Here is a 16,994-nt window from a genome sequence, read left to right on the forward strand (position 1 = left end):
GTCATTCTGCGACTGTATCAACTGTCCTGGCGCCATTATGTAGTTCTATTTTTTTTAAATCAATAGATGCAGAAGTTTTCATGTTTTTATCGTTTTTATCATGACAGTACTTTTCGAGTTTTTGTTTGTAATGTGTAATATATTGTTTTCCCTTTTTGACGGGACTGTAACTCTTTCGTTCTTTCATACATGCTCACACGCACCGCGCAAACACGCAGCCGCACGTACACACACGCACATACACACACACACACACACACACACACACACAAGGCTTGGGAAAACCATGATTCTCACCAGTTCTGACTTGTTCTCCCTGAGCCCGGAAAGTGACAGGTTTTGTCTTCCAACTTGTTCATTGATTGGAAAGCCCTCATCTCCTTAGTGACACCAGAAACCCTGCACATTGTCACCATTGTCAGGCTAATCACACAGTAGTTTGGTCTGAGAAGGATAACCTTGCACCAGCCTTTTCTCATGGTCTTTCCTGTGGGGTGGGAGCGAGAGAGGGGGGAGTGGTGGGGGCGAGGAAAGAAAGGGAGGAGAGTGAGGAAGACAGAGAGAGAGAGAAAGATACCCACAGTTCCAATGGGAACCTGCGATACCAGTTTGGCTCCGTGAAGTGGAGGACTCAAAGGTCCCACCATTCTCTGTGTCACAGAGGGTGAGGAGCTGAATCTCAAGGACTTATATTACAGCTGCCATAAAGGCAGGCCCCAGTGGACATGTGTAAGGGATCAGGCCCGACCTGAGTGAAAGGGAGGGTGTAGTCCACCTCGCTGACTAGCCCTGTGTTTCCATATCCACCGCTGGAGGTATCGGTTCTCCCCTGCCGTGCTGGATTAATAGGCCCTGAAGTGTGTGCATTCCCTCGTCAGCTTTCATCGGTTCAGAACGGCAGATCTGGTGACTGTAGCACTGGCAGTTTATGGGAGTGGGGGTGGGAGCAGAGTGTGGGACTGTTACCAACAGACACATTATGCCTCACAATGTGGCATTTATTGTAAGAACTTGATCACTTTTACAGTATAATCAGCCTAGATCCTGCCAACTGAGTTTACCATGAAAAGGACAAACCTTCAAAAGGGACAACATGATTATTTGAACCTGCTGCAGCTGATTTTTATAATACCCAGTATAGTAATCTGCACAGAGATTGGTGCACTAAAAGCGTGTGGCCTCGAGGTTATGCGAATATTCAACCAGTAGGGGGAGACAGAGTATTGTGTTTCACTGTAGAGATTTTTCCTCTTCTACAACTCAAGATGATACAAAATACTCACAGGATTTCCTTTGACATTTTTACTATTAGCCTTATCACTTCCGTAATAAATATTCACGATGACATTTCGGTGCTGCGTGAATTGTGTACTTTGGATCGGAGCTATGTGGTGGTGATGTAAGTTTTGTAATGAATAAGCCTTTATCAGCCTATCCATTCATGTGGATATCATAAGATTTGGGATGCAGAAAATTGGACTCATGTGCTGTATGAAAGGGATGTGTGTGTGTGTGTGTGTGTGTGTGTGTGTGCGCGCGCAAACTACTCGTTGATAAATTTCCTAGTACAAGTGTTTCATATTATAACACAACCTACCCAGGTTTTTTTCCATGTTGTTTCAATTGAGGCCCTGACCACATTCTCCCTGGCCCCGAGTCTGCAGGTTACCCAACTGACCCCAACACAAAGGCAGGCAATGGAGTGCACATGGAGCTGCTCAAACAGCCTGATTGTTTGTACATCCAAGGCAAACCTGGGAGTGATTTATGGATATCTGATAAGCATTTCCGAAGAAGAATAAAACGGTTTTAAATTTCCAACTATTTTCTCTATTTGAAGGAATATTCAACCCATACGTCTAGCCTTGATATACTTTGATATAAATTACGTGTGTGTGTGTGTGTGTGTGTGTGTGTGTGTGTGTGTGTGTGTGTGTGTGTGTGTGTGTGTGTGTGTGTGTGTGTGTGTGTGTGTGTGTGTGTGTGTATTGTGCGGGGCTCAGGCAGTAAGAACAGTCGTCTGGCAGTCGGAGGGTTGCCGGTTCGATCCCCCGCCCAGGCTGTGTCGAAGTGTCCCTGAGCAAGACACCTAACCCCCAAATGCTCCTGATGAGCTGGTTGGTGCCTTGCATGGCAGCCAATCACCGTCGGTGTGTGAGTGTGTGTATGAATGGGTGAATGAGAAGCATCAATTGTAAGGCGCTATATAAAATGCAAACCATTTATTCATCTAATGTCAAATTACTATGGCTAGGTGCTACTACTGCACAATACTGTACATACTTTCAGTGTAATTCCTGTATGTTATATACTTACACGGTAGTTTACTGTAAAAACTAGGAACAGTAAAGCCAATGTTCATCTGCAGTGGCTCTCAGCCTTGGTCCTGGGGTATCCCGTTTCCACCAATCTATTGATCAAGGTTGTTGAAAATGTGTGTTGAATTTCCATAATCATATGCTGAAATATTAAAACAATGCTTGGCTCATTGCCATTTGCTTCGTCTCTGAGGTCTTATTTTTCCACAAACTATTTAGTTACAATGACCAGGTGTGTACACTTTCAGCATTGGCAACTTCATTTCAGTCATTTACCATAGCATATTGCAAAATATAAAATCATTATTTAGCCTTATATTACTACTGGAATATCACGTTTGTGAAGTAAACATGTTGCTGTATGAATCAACATCTGCCCTTGACTTACAAGAAAATACCAACCATTCCACATTCCTTCTAAACTCAGTTTTAGTGATCGCCGATTCTTACTTAGTTAGGGACACATGTTGACTCAATCACAGCCATAGTTTTCATTATGAGGATAAACCATCCCTCATTAGACATTAAAAGTATCTAATTAAACACGACAAACCATTCTGTATACTGCAGAACTTGTAAGTAAAGAAAACCGGAGGTGCTCCAGGACCAAGGTTGAGATAATACTAGGCATTATAATTCATACCATACACACACACACATGCACAAACATACACACACATACTCACACACAAACATACACACACATACACATGCGCACAAACATACACACACACACAGAAGCATATATGCACACACACATCACACAAAAGCAATGACACCAGTGTAAGAAACATGCATATTTATTTTACAGGACACATTAAATAGGACTACAAATGCACTTCACTTATACAAAAGATAGATTATATCCCATTCACATCCAAAATAACAATAATTTACTGTATAAATTAAATTTTCACTATTTTATGTACAATTTCATGAAAACAATATTTTACGATCTCATATTCTCCCAATCATAGCATTTCTCATCTTGGTATTTGCACAACCTAGCTGGCAATATGAGTGCTTCCAGGACACACACAGGGCACACGGAACTTTTGTACTCAGATTGCCATGGCATTATGAGTTTGGGTCAACCGAGGGACTGGAGATGGCACTATACACTGAGAACTTCATTAGGTATTTATTACTTTTATTTTTTACTCATTGGTCTTCTGCTGCTGTAGCCTATCCACTAGATTTGATGTGTTGTGTGTGATGTTCTTCTGCATACCACTTGTAATGTGTGGTTATTTGTGTTACTGTCACCTTCCTGTCAGCTTTGACCAGTCTGGCCCTTCTCCTCTGACCTCTCACATTAATGGGTTTTTGCCCCAAAAAAACTGCTGCTCACTGGATGTTTTCTGTTTTTCACACCATTCTCTGCAAACTCTAGAGACTGTTGTGCAAGACAATTGCAGGAGATCAGCAGTTTCTGGGATACTCAAAGCATCCTGTCTGGCCCCAACAATCATTCCACGGTCACTTAGATCACATTTCTTCCCCATTCTGACATTTGGTCTAAGCATCATTTGAACCTATTGACCACAATGGCATGCTTTTATGCATTTAGTTGTTGCCACATGATTGGTTGATTAAATATTTGCATTAACAAGTTGGTGTACAGGTCTACCTAATGAAGTGCTCACTGAGTGTAGATACTAAAATAATTATAACCAAGTTAATTTACATGGTTTGCATTGCAAGTTATTCTCATTTGAAATGGTACCTTTTTCTCAACTTCATCAGGAAAAGACAGATACAGTACATATGGTCTGTTCTAAATGCCAAATTCTATAGCGGTCTCATCTTTGTGAATTGACTTGCAATTATTAACATATCTCATAGCAGATCAGGTTGCCAAAGTATGGCATTACATCACCCAGACAAAGTTGGACGTACAAAATGAATCCTGCATTAAGCATATTGGGAAGGCTATATCTATTACAGATCAATCTTAACATGACGTTATTGCTGCTGTTGTCAAATGTCCCTTTTTGCATAAAAAATGCCTGTCTTTATTATAAGTGCACATGGACTTCGCAGAACGCTTCATACATTGAACATTTTGTTTCAGGCTTTTACCGAATAGTCGTTTTCTTTCTAGAGGTTATAAATTACTTGATTCGAAGAGCCACATGCAAACTGAATAAGTACCGCTAACAGACGTGTAAATGGTATTTAAGTGCACATTTCCCCCAGTTTATCTTTATTTAACTTGCATAAACGGCCAAAACAATACAAGTAGCCTACTCACGAAGAACTTTCAGCAGTATGATTGCTTGCAATTAAATATTTTATACTGTAACTCCGTTTTGCCGTTAAGGTTAATCGTAAGCGCATCTCCCATACAGTCATTCCGCGCTCAAACTCCCGTGTTCTCCTTCATGCAATCGTCAGAAAAGGGGTGGCTTAAAAATAAAAAATAAAGTCTCGCATAAGTGTTCCACTGGCGTTTCCCATAAACACATCAAACCTGACAGTTTACCACTCCGTCGCTTTGCAGCAGGCAGTGACGTGCTCGCTAATATGGACCTAGTAATTAATTGGAACGGCCCAAAATTGACAAGTCCATTCATTCCAGTGCTGTCAGTCAGCGACCTTGAAGCCTAATGTTGGCGTCTGCGGGAAGCTTAGCGTGTTCAGCTCCGGCAAGCTTTTGAAATCAAGAAAATCAGGTTGCTGGTGATAAAAGAAGGTGCTTTGACACCCTAAGCTACAGGAAAAGAGCATCTAAAGAACACACAATTTTTTACGTGTAAGCATGTCACAATTCCATTTCAGTGAGCCAACGCCCTTGCAGCGAAATCGCTTTTTAAAAGTTTTAATGCTTTATGTAACACATTCAGGCCTTGTGCATGTTCATTCATGGCTACGCTGCCAGTACAATGAAATGCAAGGCTTGCTTTTCTAATGAGTCACACAGTCTGATTAGCCTATGGAGCAAAAGGTCTTTTGCCTGTACCAACATGGCATCAGTATGGACAGCATAATTCCGCAGCCTAATTTCCACAGATATCATTTTTCATTTTAAAACCATTTAAAAAAAATATATAGAAGGAAGCAGATTTTGTCACCAGCCACTGTTCCATTAACATATATCTGTCACTGTCATACAGATGATTTCTGTAAGTAATAAATTAGAAGACATAAAACAAATTCCAGATGATAAAAAAAAAAAAAAGCCCACGTTTGCTTTGTAATTCTTAAGGCACTTGAACGTGGTTCAACCAGAAAGATCAGAGCCCCTAGCAGCCAGGAAAAACAGACAGTTTAGCGACATCTGAAGGGAGTTTAAATGGCAATTATTTAAGTACACTGCATACCCTCTGGCACTGGCTGACTCAGATTCTCCGATAGAGATGAACTCTTTAACCCGCGCAAGTCTTTTCAGTTTGGTTATGTGCTGTGAGAACATCAAGATCACAATCTCTCTCTGTCACGCTCGTTATTTATCAACGAGATGAGTCCTCCAAATAGGTGTTTGCTTCACCAGGGGAGCAGGGCAATCTGCATAGGAAGCAAGTGCTAACCTACGGAAGAAAAGCTTTTGGAAAAAGTGTGCCCTCTGTTCCGTACAGGGCCGTGTTCGGTTGTTGCCGGTTGTTGGGACTGGCCCCTGGAGAGGTATGTGAACCGTGTTAGTGTGAGATATGGTCGGGGACCATCTCCCCGTGCCAGGGCGTGAAGCCGCAGTGTGGAACAGTGTGTGACCGCAGCTGCCTTCAGGAGGATCTTGGGGAACCGTTTCATACGCGTCCCTTGTCTTCCGTACCTTTTGTGGTACAAAACAACGTTCATTGTTTTAATTTTATTCCCAAACAGAGGGAAGGTTCTTGAACACTCAAGTGGAACCTCTGTCAGTAGAACTAGCCGGGTGTGCCTTTGGCTAAAAAACTCCGCTCCGGACACAGTCAAAGGCACCCACACTGACGGGAAGGCAAAATGGGGGTAACCGGAAACGATGGCGTCTCCTCATCCGCCTACCTCCTCGTCCGCCCTCCACCCCATCTGTGCCAGGTGCAGTTGTGGTCCTGATCGGTGGCGTATCCAGGTCTGGCTCCGGCTACCCCACCCTCCCCGCGGCACTTAGCTGTTCAGTCATTTTGTTAGCTTGTTTTTAACTCCCCCTGCCCCAAAAGTCCAAAGTGACGGGCCAGCACAACCTGGAGATCGCTTCCTGCTGAGGGCAACCTATGGCCGGGGGTCTCTAGTTGCCCACCAGGGGGCTGAGGTCGCCATGGTGATTCTTTAGCTTCTTCTTGAAGAAGGAGATGGTGGACGGCCGGTAGAAGATGATCCAGGGCTCCGAGGCGGGGCTCTGATTGCAGGACTCTGAGCCGCTGACGGTGGGTATGGTCGGAGACCTGAAGGAGCAGCAACAAAAGAGAGGTGAAGAAGAAAGCAGGGGAGGCAAACCAAAACACATTAGAGCAGGGGTCTCAAACTGCAGTCGCAGTCACTGCTGGGTTTCGTGATCGCCTTGTCGATCAGCAGACAATGTAGGCCTTGGAAACAAGGTGTGCAGACTCTTTAGCCAATCGGTGACTTATTAAATACTCAAGTGCAGGAATGCATCATCAAAAACCAGCAGACACAGAAGTCCTTCAGGATTTCAGTTTGAGATCCCGGCATTACGGCAAAATGAAAGTCAGAAAATCACCACACAGTGAATACTACAGGAAGCATTGTCTGAACCTTTTAGCACAAAATCTCAGCACAAAATCTCAATCATGCAGGTTACGTTAAAAAAAGCCTGCATACTTATTTTACTGTGACGTGCATTTACATTAAAATGCCTGCATACTTACTTTACTGTGATGTGCATTTACATTAAAAGGTCTGCATACTTACTTTACTGTGATGTGCAGTTACATTAAAATGCCTGCATACTTACTTTACTGTGATGTGCATTTACATTAAAAGGTCTGCATACTTACTTTACTGTGATGTGCAGTTACATTAAAAGGTCTGCATACTTACTTTACTGTGATGTGCAGTTACATTAAAATGCCTGCATACTTTACTGTGATGTGCAGTTACATTAAAAGGTCTGCATACTTACTTCACTGTGATGTGCAGTTACATTAAAAGGCCTGCATACTTTACTGTGATGTGCAGTTACATTAAAAGGTCTGCATACTTACTTCACTGTGATGTGCAGTTACATTAAAAGGTCTGCATACTTACTTCACTGTGATGCGCAGTTACATTAAAAGGTCTGCATACTTACTTCACTGTGATGCGCAGTTACATTAAAAGGTCTGCATACTTACTTCACTGTGATGTGCAGTTACATTAAAAGGTCTGCATACTTACTTCACTGTGATGCGCAGTTACATTAAAAGGTCTGCATACTTACTTCACTGTGATGTGCAGTTACATTAAAAGGTCTGCATACTTACTTCACTGTGATGTGCAAGAGCAGTTTGGCCACCATGGCGATGACAGTGAGTGTCAGGAGAGCAGCGAGGGCGTAGATGGTCCACACTGTGGGAACAGGGGATGGAATATCAGGCTCGGCCATTTTAAAAGCCAACCGCACACCCCACATTGTCCCCGGGCCTATAGTATGCCCATAATTACCAGAGCATTGAAGATGAAAGGGGGGGAGGGAACGGACTGAGTGACCCATGGTGGGCCTATTTAAGTCACAGCAGCTGTAGACGCAAGAATATTGAACAATTTTACTTAGGCGTTTAGCAAGCACTCTTATCCCGAGTGACCCACACAGCTGGTTCTGTCAGTACACAAAATGAAGCCATACAGCAGGATATTAAGCGAAGGAGTTACATTACATTACAGTTATTTCACTGACACTTTTATCCAAAGCAACTTACAATGAATGGACAATGTGGGGTTAAGAGCCTTGCTGCACTGATCTTATTTTGGCTACACCAGGGCTTGAACCTTCCAGGTACCAGTCAAGCACCTTAGCCACCAGTTCAGATTAAATATCTCACCAAAGGATACAGTAGCACTGCCCCTCTTGGGAATTGAACCCGCAGTTTAGTCACAAACCCAACTTCCCAACCTAATCACTACAGTGTGCTGCCCCCTAGTGGTGTGGAGGAGGAACAGCTGGACGCAGAAACACGTACTGGTGCTGGGCGTGCAGGTCCTGCTCCGGCCGGTCCACTGACCTGGCATGTTGTGGTCCGGCTTGCCGGGGCTGGACGTGATGACATAGAGGATCTGCGAAGAGTGGCTGTCGTTGGACTTCTCCGTAACACCCTCGTAGGGGGGCTCCACCGTGCTGGTGTCTTCCTCCTCCTCCTCTTCCTCCCCCACCACGTCTCCCTCAGGCCGGTCACCTGGCCCCTTCAGTGCTGCAGAGAGAGAGAGAGAGAGAGAGAGAGAGAGGTTGACTTAGTTGTTCATGTTTTACTTTTACATGCTGTTATATACTTGTATGTTTCATGTTTGCTTTGGCAATATTTACCTATGCCAATAAAGCACATTGAATTGAATTGAGAGAGAGAGAGAGAGAGAGAAGGGGGGAGATGGAGAGAGAAAGAGAGAGAGGGGAGGAGAAAGAGGGAGAGGGAGAGATAGTGAGAGAGGGGGAGAAAGGGAGGGAGAGGGAGAGAGTGAGAGAGGGAGAGGCAGAGGTAGAGAGAGAGGGGAAGAAAGGGAGGGAGAGAGGGAGGCAGAGAGGGAGAGGTAGAGGGAGAGAGTGAGAGAGGGGGTGAAAGGGAGGGAGAGAGGGAAGGAGAGGGAGAGAGAGGTTGAGGCAGAGGGAGAGAGAGGGAGAGAGGGGAGAAAGGGAGGGAGAGAGGGAGAGGCAGAGGGAGAGAGAGAGGGAGAGAGGAAGAGCGGGCGTTAAAACTGTCAGTGCTGTCACGCCAACGTGCGGTGCTGTCAGAACCGATTACGGCATGATGAATTTAAAACATGTAAAGACATAAAAAACAAAACATCAGCGCAGTCGTGACAGTCGGCGCTTCTGCCAGGTCCGCCCGGAAGCGTTTTAAGGTTTTATTGACAAAAGAACCAGTCTGAATCACATTGAGAATGACTGGCAATAAAAATCTGGGATTTCTCTAGATTAACAGGAGCATTTGGCACTGTTGTTCAATGTTTTCTGCTCATATCTGCTTCCAGAATGCAAATGTCTGTAATGTGTGTGCCTATGACACAGCCAGGTCCTGTGTTTCTTGATGAGATAATGATAAGTTTATGGCCTGATAATCGTTACTTCCTGTGTATGTGTGTGCATGTGTGCTTGCGTGTGTGCACATGTATTGGGGAAGGAAGCAGGTGGGTAATATCCGTAATATAAAAATATGTGAGGGGCAGGTCCATTAACATTGACATAATTTCACTAATTTCAGTTACGGTTCAGAATGTGTGTAACCTTGGATGGAATCTGACTCCAAAATGGTGAGATTAATTTATTTTTAATAGTCAATTTAGTTCAAATAAAAAAAGTTTAAAAATGGGTGAAGCGTTCACAGATGTTATGCACACACAAATAAAACGGCAGCAGAACCAGCAGAACAGCGATTTCCAAACAAGTCATCTGAAAGCGTTTATCTTCGCTGAAAATACCACCGAGAAGCTCTGCGTTGCAAGAATACATCACGCCATATGGCGTTTGCATCTGGGGCCTCCTTGAAAAACCACGGAGGAGGAACTTCTCCTCTTAGAGCTTACGTGAAATTAATTCCGGAAGTGAACTGTTTGTTTAATTACTAAGGAGTGCAAGCTTGAGAAACAACGGTAAGCTGTAGTAAACTACACAAGCCTTGATAACTGCACATCTGACCAAATGTTCAAGTAGTGGGAACACTGGAAAAAAAAACAAGAAACAGGCCAGCCCAGCAAGCATTTTAGACATACTGTACATTTAGACCTAAAATCGATGAAGAAATATTTCCAATGAGATGCGGCAGTAAACAGTAACTTAATAGAAGCTAATCCTTAAAAGCTGTGATGTTCTGCCAGCGTGCACACAAAGAGAATGGAACGTTTCTTGCGATTTAAGATTTAAAGCACAGGCAGTTCCGTAAAAGCATTTTAAATATTTCAGTTTCAGCCGACCGCGGACAGGACTGTCGCAGATGATTTCATCAGGGCTTGACACAGCCAAGTAAACAAGCATGTCAGCTGAAACCTAAAACTATTTCAAGACATACCTTGGTTAAGAATACATTTAAAAAATATGAAGAACTTGTTTTGTGGCGTTTGATCTCATAAATCCATGCTTTATTAGGTCTCAAGCTTTACCTCCATATTTGCTGCTTATTTAAATGCCTGACTACACAATACAATCACAGGACACACCCATATACACCTCAGCTGCAGTAAAGGAAAGCACTACTCCAGAAATAACATGATCCTTTCCTTAGAGAGCCCAGAGACACCGTTCTATAGAAAACCTTGATTTTGGGGGCATCTTTGTGAGCTACTACATTTAGAGGCTATTAAGGTGACATTTTCCATGAAAACATTCCACAAGGGGTATTAAGTAATAAGAATGTAATATGTGAACCTGAGTATGATTTTAAGCTCCAGAGATCAACTTCAGGATTAAAAGATGACAGCAGTGTGTGGTATGCCCGTCTCCTCTTACCAAAGGATCAGATATGGGGAAAATGTGTAAACAATTTTACTTGAGTTGAGCTAGAGTGATGATCAGCCAAACCCAGCACAGGACATCACCAGCCAAACACCACAAACACCAGGTTCATTCAGAGAACGAGTTCAGGGATCTCAACCCAAAAGGAAGTCAGTATCATTTCCCCTAAACTTTCCAGGAATGTTCCAGAATAAAAAATCGTTTGCCGATCAGGGCAAAGAGCTGAAGCAACGTGAGATGTGGGTGTCCTACCTTGGTAATGGACAGCGAATCCCTGCGCCTGATTGGTCCTGTCCGAGAAGAAGTACAGGATGACGAAGTCGACGGTGACATTGATGGTGTCGCGGGGCGGGTTCCGCCCGTCGAAACGGGCCACCACCCGGTTGGTGTAGCCGTCCAGGAGCTCCACCATGTCCGTCTGGTCCACGATGTCGAAGAAGGTGAAGTTGAAGATGATGACGGAGGCGCCGGTCACCTGGATGGTCCAGTAGCAGACACGCCCCGTCCCGTAGCTGTCCGGGAAATCGGGGGAGTACACCACGGCGGAGGTTTGGGTGTAGTTACCGCCACAGGCCCCCACCCTTGCTGCAGGTACACAACAACAAATACAACATACGACAGTCAAACACAACAAAATGGCTGAACACTGAACAACCTGGTAAGATTGACTTTCCCTTCATGACATGCTTATGAAAAGAATATATCCATTTCCGTGGTTCCCAACCCTGCATCCTGTAGGTTTTCACTCCAACACAAGCACACCTCATTCAGCAGCTAGTCTTCCTGGAAGTCTTCTCTCTGGTAGGTTTTGGCTAGTTCTTTTTGGTTTTCAACAGCTAGAAATCAGTAGAAGCAGGTGCACCAAATTAGGGTTGAAATTAAAACCTACAGGAGGGTAGATCTCCATAAACAGGGTTGGGAAACACTTCACACAGTGGTTGGCCCTAAAAATGTTAGGGAGAATAAGCTTCCCTTTTCTGCCAGCTCCCTGGCATAAGCATTTATCATGACAGGGGCGTTTGACACTTGTGTGAGGGGATCAATATCTCTCAGGCAGGCGGCGAATCAGGAGAGATTAACATCAGAGGCCCAGTTCGGCAGCCAAGGCTGTCAGAGCAGATGAAGCCTGACTGAGCCTGAATGTGCAAGTGTCGGTTATTTTAGAATTTTAAAAAAATAACCCCCAACTCACTGTCAAAGATGATGACACGTCCATCTCCGCCACAGGGCTGGGTGTGGTCGCCAAAGCACACGTGGTTGCACTCGGTGCTGGCCGCTTCGCCGTGGCGACGGTAGTCAGGGTCGTTGCCACAGAAACAGGCGTATCCGGACTCCATCCCGGCGAGCTGAGGTGGGATGAGAAACGTTAGCGGTGGCGTCTCGGGAACGGGGCCTACTTTCGCGGCTCAGAAAGCGATCTCGCTCGTGCACTCTGGTTCACCTCAAACTCTCCTTCCCCCGTTCAGAATGGAGAACAGACACGCCCCCCCCTCCCCCGTCCTCCCCCATCCTCCCCCTCCTCCTCTGGCTCCTAAAACCCTTCATTTCATATGTCACTCACGGGAAGCCATCGCCGACAGCCAAGGAAAGTCTGGAGCTACAGCACTACACCGCCGTTGAGTAAAGGCAGCCTCTTGTTGGTTCACTTGTATAATCGCTCATTAAAATGTTACTTGTATATGAATGATTGATGACCTGAAAAGCGAGCGTTTAAATATTAAATGAATGGGGAGGGTGTGCGTCCAGAAATATTATCAAAGTTAACTCAGCCATCCGATTTCTGCACATTCTGTGATGGAAATATGTCTGCACAAACAGTGCCGATGAGCTTAAGCTGGGAGTAGTTTCACATCATTTCTCAATGAAAGCCTTCAAAGGGTTTGTGGGTTTGTTTGGCTTTCAAAATTGCCCAAGTCCCTGTTGTCAAGGAAAATTAGGGGACAGTTGTGACATGCTGTTTACACGGTGGAGATATCAGCAGATTTCCCTGAAATTGGTTCAAAAATCTATACAAAACTATGGCAGTTAACACCCCCTCTATCATCTTCTACTGTGAAGCCTTTCATGGCTTAAATGAGAAAGACAATGGGCTTTGTGGGTGTTATGCATTTTATTATGCATTTTGTAGTTATGCTGTCAAATTCACTTCAGTGTGCTATACCATGATAAAATACACTTCCCTAGACCCTTAAGAATTAAGGCTTTATATTAACCCATGGCACAAGTTTATGCTCTGGAAGTTAACAAATACAAATCCTGCATTCTGTTGGCACAAAGTACAAAAGCATACACAACATTAAGAGCTAAGGTTGGCTGTAACAAAAATCCAGCAAACACAGTGGTTGGCCAGGACCTTGCTTGAAGACCTGCAGCGCCAGGCTTACCTTGTACCTCTGCTTCCGGCACAGGCTGATGCAGTTCTGGATGGTGAGCTTGTTGGAGGTCTCGCTGCTCCCGGTGAGAGTGGGGGGGTCACCGCTGTCCTTGAAACAGCCCATGTTCCCAGGCACTGAGGGGAGAGGAGGAGAGACGGGAGGGGGGTTAAAACACAAGGTTTGTGTACAGGAACCTGGAGTGGCACGGGATGAGCAGCTTCAACATGAACAACCTGTCCGAGATTCCCGGTTTTCTGTGGGGCCTTGTACTTCCGATAGAGCAGGGGTTTCCAAAATGTTCTGATCTGGGAACCCCCCCTCCCAGGTGCAAAGGCGTCCAGTAAACCCGCATTTTAAGTGAACAAGGGTTATATTTTTTATATTTCTGTATAGTTATTGCATATCAAGCCAGGCCGGAGATTCCTGTTCCTGTGGACACGCTGCTGAACACGCAGGCTCTGGAGCTCCTATCAGAAGGGACTGTGGGTAATTTTCCAGTGTCACGACTGTGTGTTCCTCCACTGGCTGGCCTCCAGAACTCCTTCCTCTCTGCAACACACATTTTAAGATGGGGGGGGTGATGTGGTGGGGGGCGGGGGGGTGATACCAGCTGAGTGGAACGTGAGAGCGGATCTAAAACCCAGGTCACGGAACGTTCTGGGCCCAGCCGAAAATCCTGTTAATTGTCACCAGACAATGGGAGGCCCAAATGTGCATACATGCGTGCGTGTCTGCGTACTCGAGTGTGTGCGTGTGTGTGTGTGTGTATGAGTGTATGTGTGTACTCAAGTGAGTGTATGTGTGTGTGTGTGTGTGTGTGTGTGTGTGTGTGTGAGTGTATGTGTGTACTCGAGTGTGTGTGTGTGTGTGTGTGTGTGTGTGTATGTATGTCTGTGCTGGAGTGTGTATGTGTGTGTACTCGAGTGCACGTGTGTGTGTATGTGTGTGAGCTGGAGCGTGTGTGTGCCTGATTGTATGTGTGCATGTGTGTTTGCATACATGGAGAGAAGAGAGAAGGTGTTGGCGCATCGTTCGTGGTGAATCTCCCTCCTGTCCCGGCACAGGTGCTGTGTGTGAATGGGAGACTGAACCCCCCCCCACCCCCCCTTCTGGTGCGGATGGTGGTTGTGAGTTTGAGTGTGCTACATTAGTACCCCCACCACACCCCAATTCCTCCTGCTGGAGGGGGGACAGATGGGCTCCATGGGCGAGACGGGTTCCCGTGGCGACAGATATTAATGGGGTGGGGGGACGCCCTGTGGTTGCTCAGCCAGGCACACCCGGGGCAGACGTCTGAAACACGGCCGCGGGGGGAAAGCAGACCCCGGTGTGGCGCTGATGACTTTACGCTAACGCGGCCCCCGCTTGCTGGGTTCACCGGGAACGCGAAACGTGAGCGGGAGGTACACACGAGGGTAGACGGCCGTTCTCTGAGACACCACGCTTCCCCTAAGGAGCCGTACACACTCGGCACCGAGCGCGTTCAATGGAGCATGTGTATGACGCAAAGGCAAAAACAGCCTTTGTTTCCCAAACCTCCGTCCTTCAGTCGAAGCAGAGCCTCCTGTGGAATCCTAAGCAACACATTAACATGGCTGCCATCACATTACCTTGATTGTGTTTTCATATCTCGGTGCACCTGAATGACGTGGCGTATAATTGAGAATCACACCTACTTCCCATTCTCTGCCAGTGCGTACCACCACTAGGTATTTCTGAGCAAATTAGCATTTCCGCAGTGCGGGAGCAGAGCTGGAGATGCTTGACTGAAGGAGCGGAAAATCGACGAGGACTGCCCCCAAGTGCTAACAGTGCATTTCAAGGAAGATGGTTATTTAGTTTGCTACTTCTTAAAAGAAGCTCAGAGTTACCGCTGGAGGAGGTGAGAGTGCGTGGGGGGGCGGGGGCGCTACTAATTTCAAAAGACCATGAAAAATATGTCAAGCTTTATGCTTCAGAAACATCCCAGTGAAGATGAAACATCAACCCCCGGATCAAAAGAGTGCCGAGGAAAAGCCCGGAAACCTGAGGTACCCATCGGCGAAGCGGGTTACTCTGTCGCCGTGAGCATTCGGCGAGCCGGAGTGCTTGCGGACGGCCGTCGTGCCTGCTCTGGACCCCCTCTGAGTGCTGGGCACAGATAACGCCCGCGGTCCTGTTTGGATGATCTCCACAGAGTATGAGGAAGACCACACATGAGCATAACCATCTGCATGATACTGCACTGCAAAAGAGACCAAAAATCAAGAAGTCTTATTTAAATCTTAATTTAAGTAGTTTAGTCTTACATCTACACCTAATCTTATTTCTATTACTGATACGACAAAAGCTTGCCTGTGAAGTGAGACAGTTTTACTCATTTCAAGATTTGCCACCGGGGGAAACTCTTCAGTGTTCAAGCAAAACAAACTTAAAATTGTACAGCGCTTTGGATAAAGGCGCTATATAAATGCCAACCAAAACAAGTTTAATAGAAGTAAGATTTTAAGTCTCAATACAAGGCAATTGTTACGTAAACTGCATAAACCCCGGATGCCACTGACTGGAGTGTTTGTGCAAAGAAGATCTGCCAGGAGGACGAGGCGCTACTTCAAATCCGCGGGGTTGAAAAGGCCAACGCCAAGCGATCCAGGAAAGCCTCGAAGACAGACGGACACATCAGTCAGACGCAGAATATTATTCACTTATGACGGCCGCGCAGATTTACGAGGGGGCGCGTATACTTTCCAATGATCTCAATTATGCCGTTCGTCACAACCGGAGCTGACAGTCCACTCCTGCTGACCGTAAATCACTACGGATATGGTTTTTACGGCAACGTTAAACACGAGCGCTTTATGAGGGATTAATGGACTACAGCAGTACCAGGGGTGACGGCTGTTTGCTGCGGTAAGGCTTTTCTGAAAAATTAAGTGGCGCGCAGCACAGGAATTACGGCGCTGATGGGGGAGATCTGGGGTCTGTTTACACATAGGGCTCCTAAGAGCACGGAGCAGATGTTCTGATGGTCCTGTTGGAGGTGTCAGTGTATACTGTTTCGGACTGATACAGACAAACACCTGGGCCTGCTGAGAGGCAAGACCCCCCCCCCCTCCCCTCCCCCCACACACACACTCCAACCCCCACACACCCCAGCCCCCACACACCCCAACCCCCACCACACCCAGCCATGCAGGTACTTCTTCAAAAGCATTTCCCCAGTGCTTTCAAAGGGGACGTTTCTCAGTAGTGCCCTGTAGAGATTAAAGGCAGCAGGAACTCTTTTTTCTTGACAGGAAGACTTCAAATCGCTGTCGATTGACCTGCCTACATCCTCCCGGACTCCCTCCTCCGCTTCAAAATGGGAGGCAGGTGAGGCCCACGGTGAACCAGCATGGAGACTGTCGGTGGACGCATCGATAATACCAGCGGCTATTGACACTATCATCAACAGAAACCATGACCATGTTGCACAAGCATAGCATTCGTTAAACATCTGCGACGCAGGTGTGAAAAACGTCAATATTTTCTGACACTTACATAAGAAAATTCCTTTCTTAGAATGAAGGCGGTTGCTGTGGGTCAAAAACTCAGACTTTGCAGCATGAGTTTAGTTTTAACAAGCTAAGGGGGTCTGTGACTGCATGTGTGTGTGTGTGTATGTGTGTGTGCTTGTGTGCATGTGTGCTTGCGTGACTGTGCTTGTGTATGTGTCCATGTGCGTGTGTATATGTGTGTGCTAGA

The 16,994-nt window shown here is 45.8% G+C and overlaps 1 protein-coding gene across 2 annotated transcripts in view; it reads right to left on the reverse strand.

The window, feature by feature from the left end:
- Window positions 1-3,102: 3,102 nt before the first annotated feature.
- kremen1 (kringle containing transmembrane protein 1) overlaps window positions 3,103-16,994 on the reverse strand; it is a 60,043-nt gene continuing 46,151 nt past the window's right edge. Inside the window, exons 4-9 of one of the 2 annotated variants that reach the window (XM_061260711.1) lie at window positions 13,281-13,405; window positions 12,089-12,242; window positions 11,149-11,481; window positions 8,459-8,644; window positions 7,721-7,805; window positions 3,103-6,682 (exon numbers count right to left, since the gene is read on the reverse strand). In XM_061260711.1, the coding sequence (XP_061116695.1) occupies window positions 6,526-6,682; window positions 7,721-7,805; window positions 8,459-8,644; window positions 11,149-11,481; window positions 12,089-12,242; window positions 13,281-13,405 (1,040 nt within the window). In that variant the 3' untranslated portion in view covers window positions 3,103-6,525. Of the gene's footprint in view, window positions 6,683-7,720; window positions 7,806-8,416; window positions 8,645-11,148; window positions 11,482-12,088; window positions 12,243-13,280; window positions 13,406-16,994 lie in introns of both variants that reach the window. The other variant, XM_061260710.1, reaches the window with a different exon arrangement.

This window comes from Conger conger, chromosome 11 (assembly GCF_963514075.1).
Source record: "Conger conger chromosome 11, fConCon1.1, whole genome shotgun sequence".
NCBI lineage: Eukaryota > Metazoa > Chordata > Actinopteri > Anguilliformes > Congridae > Conger > Conger conger.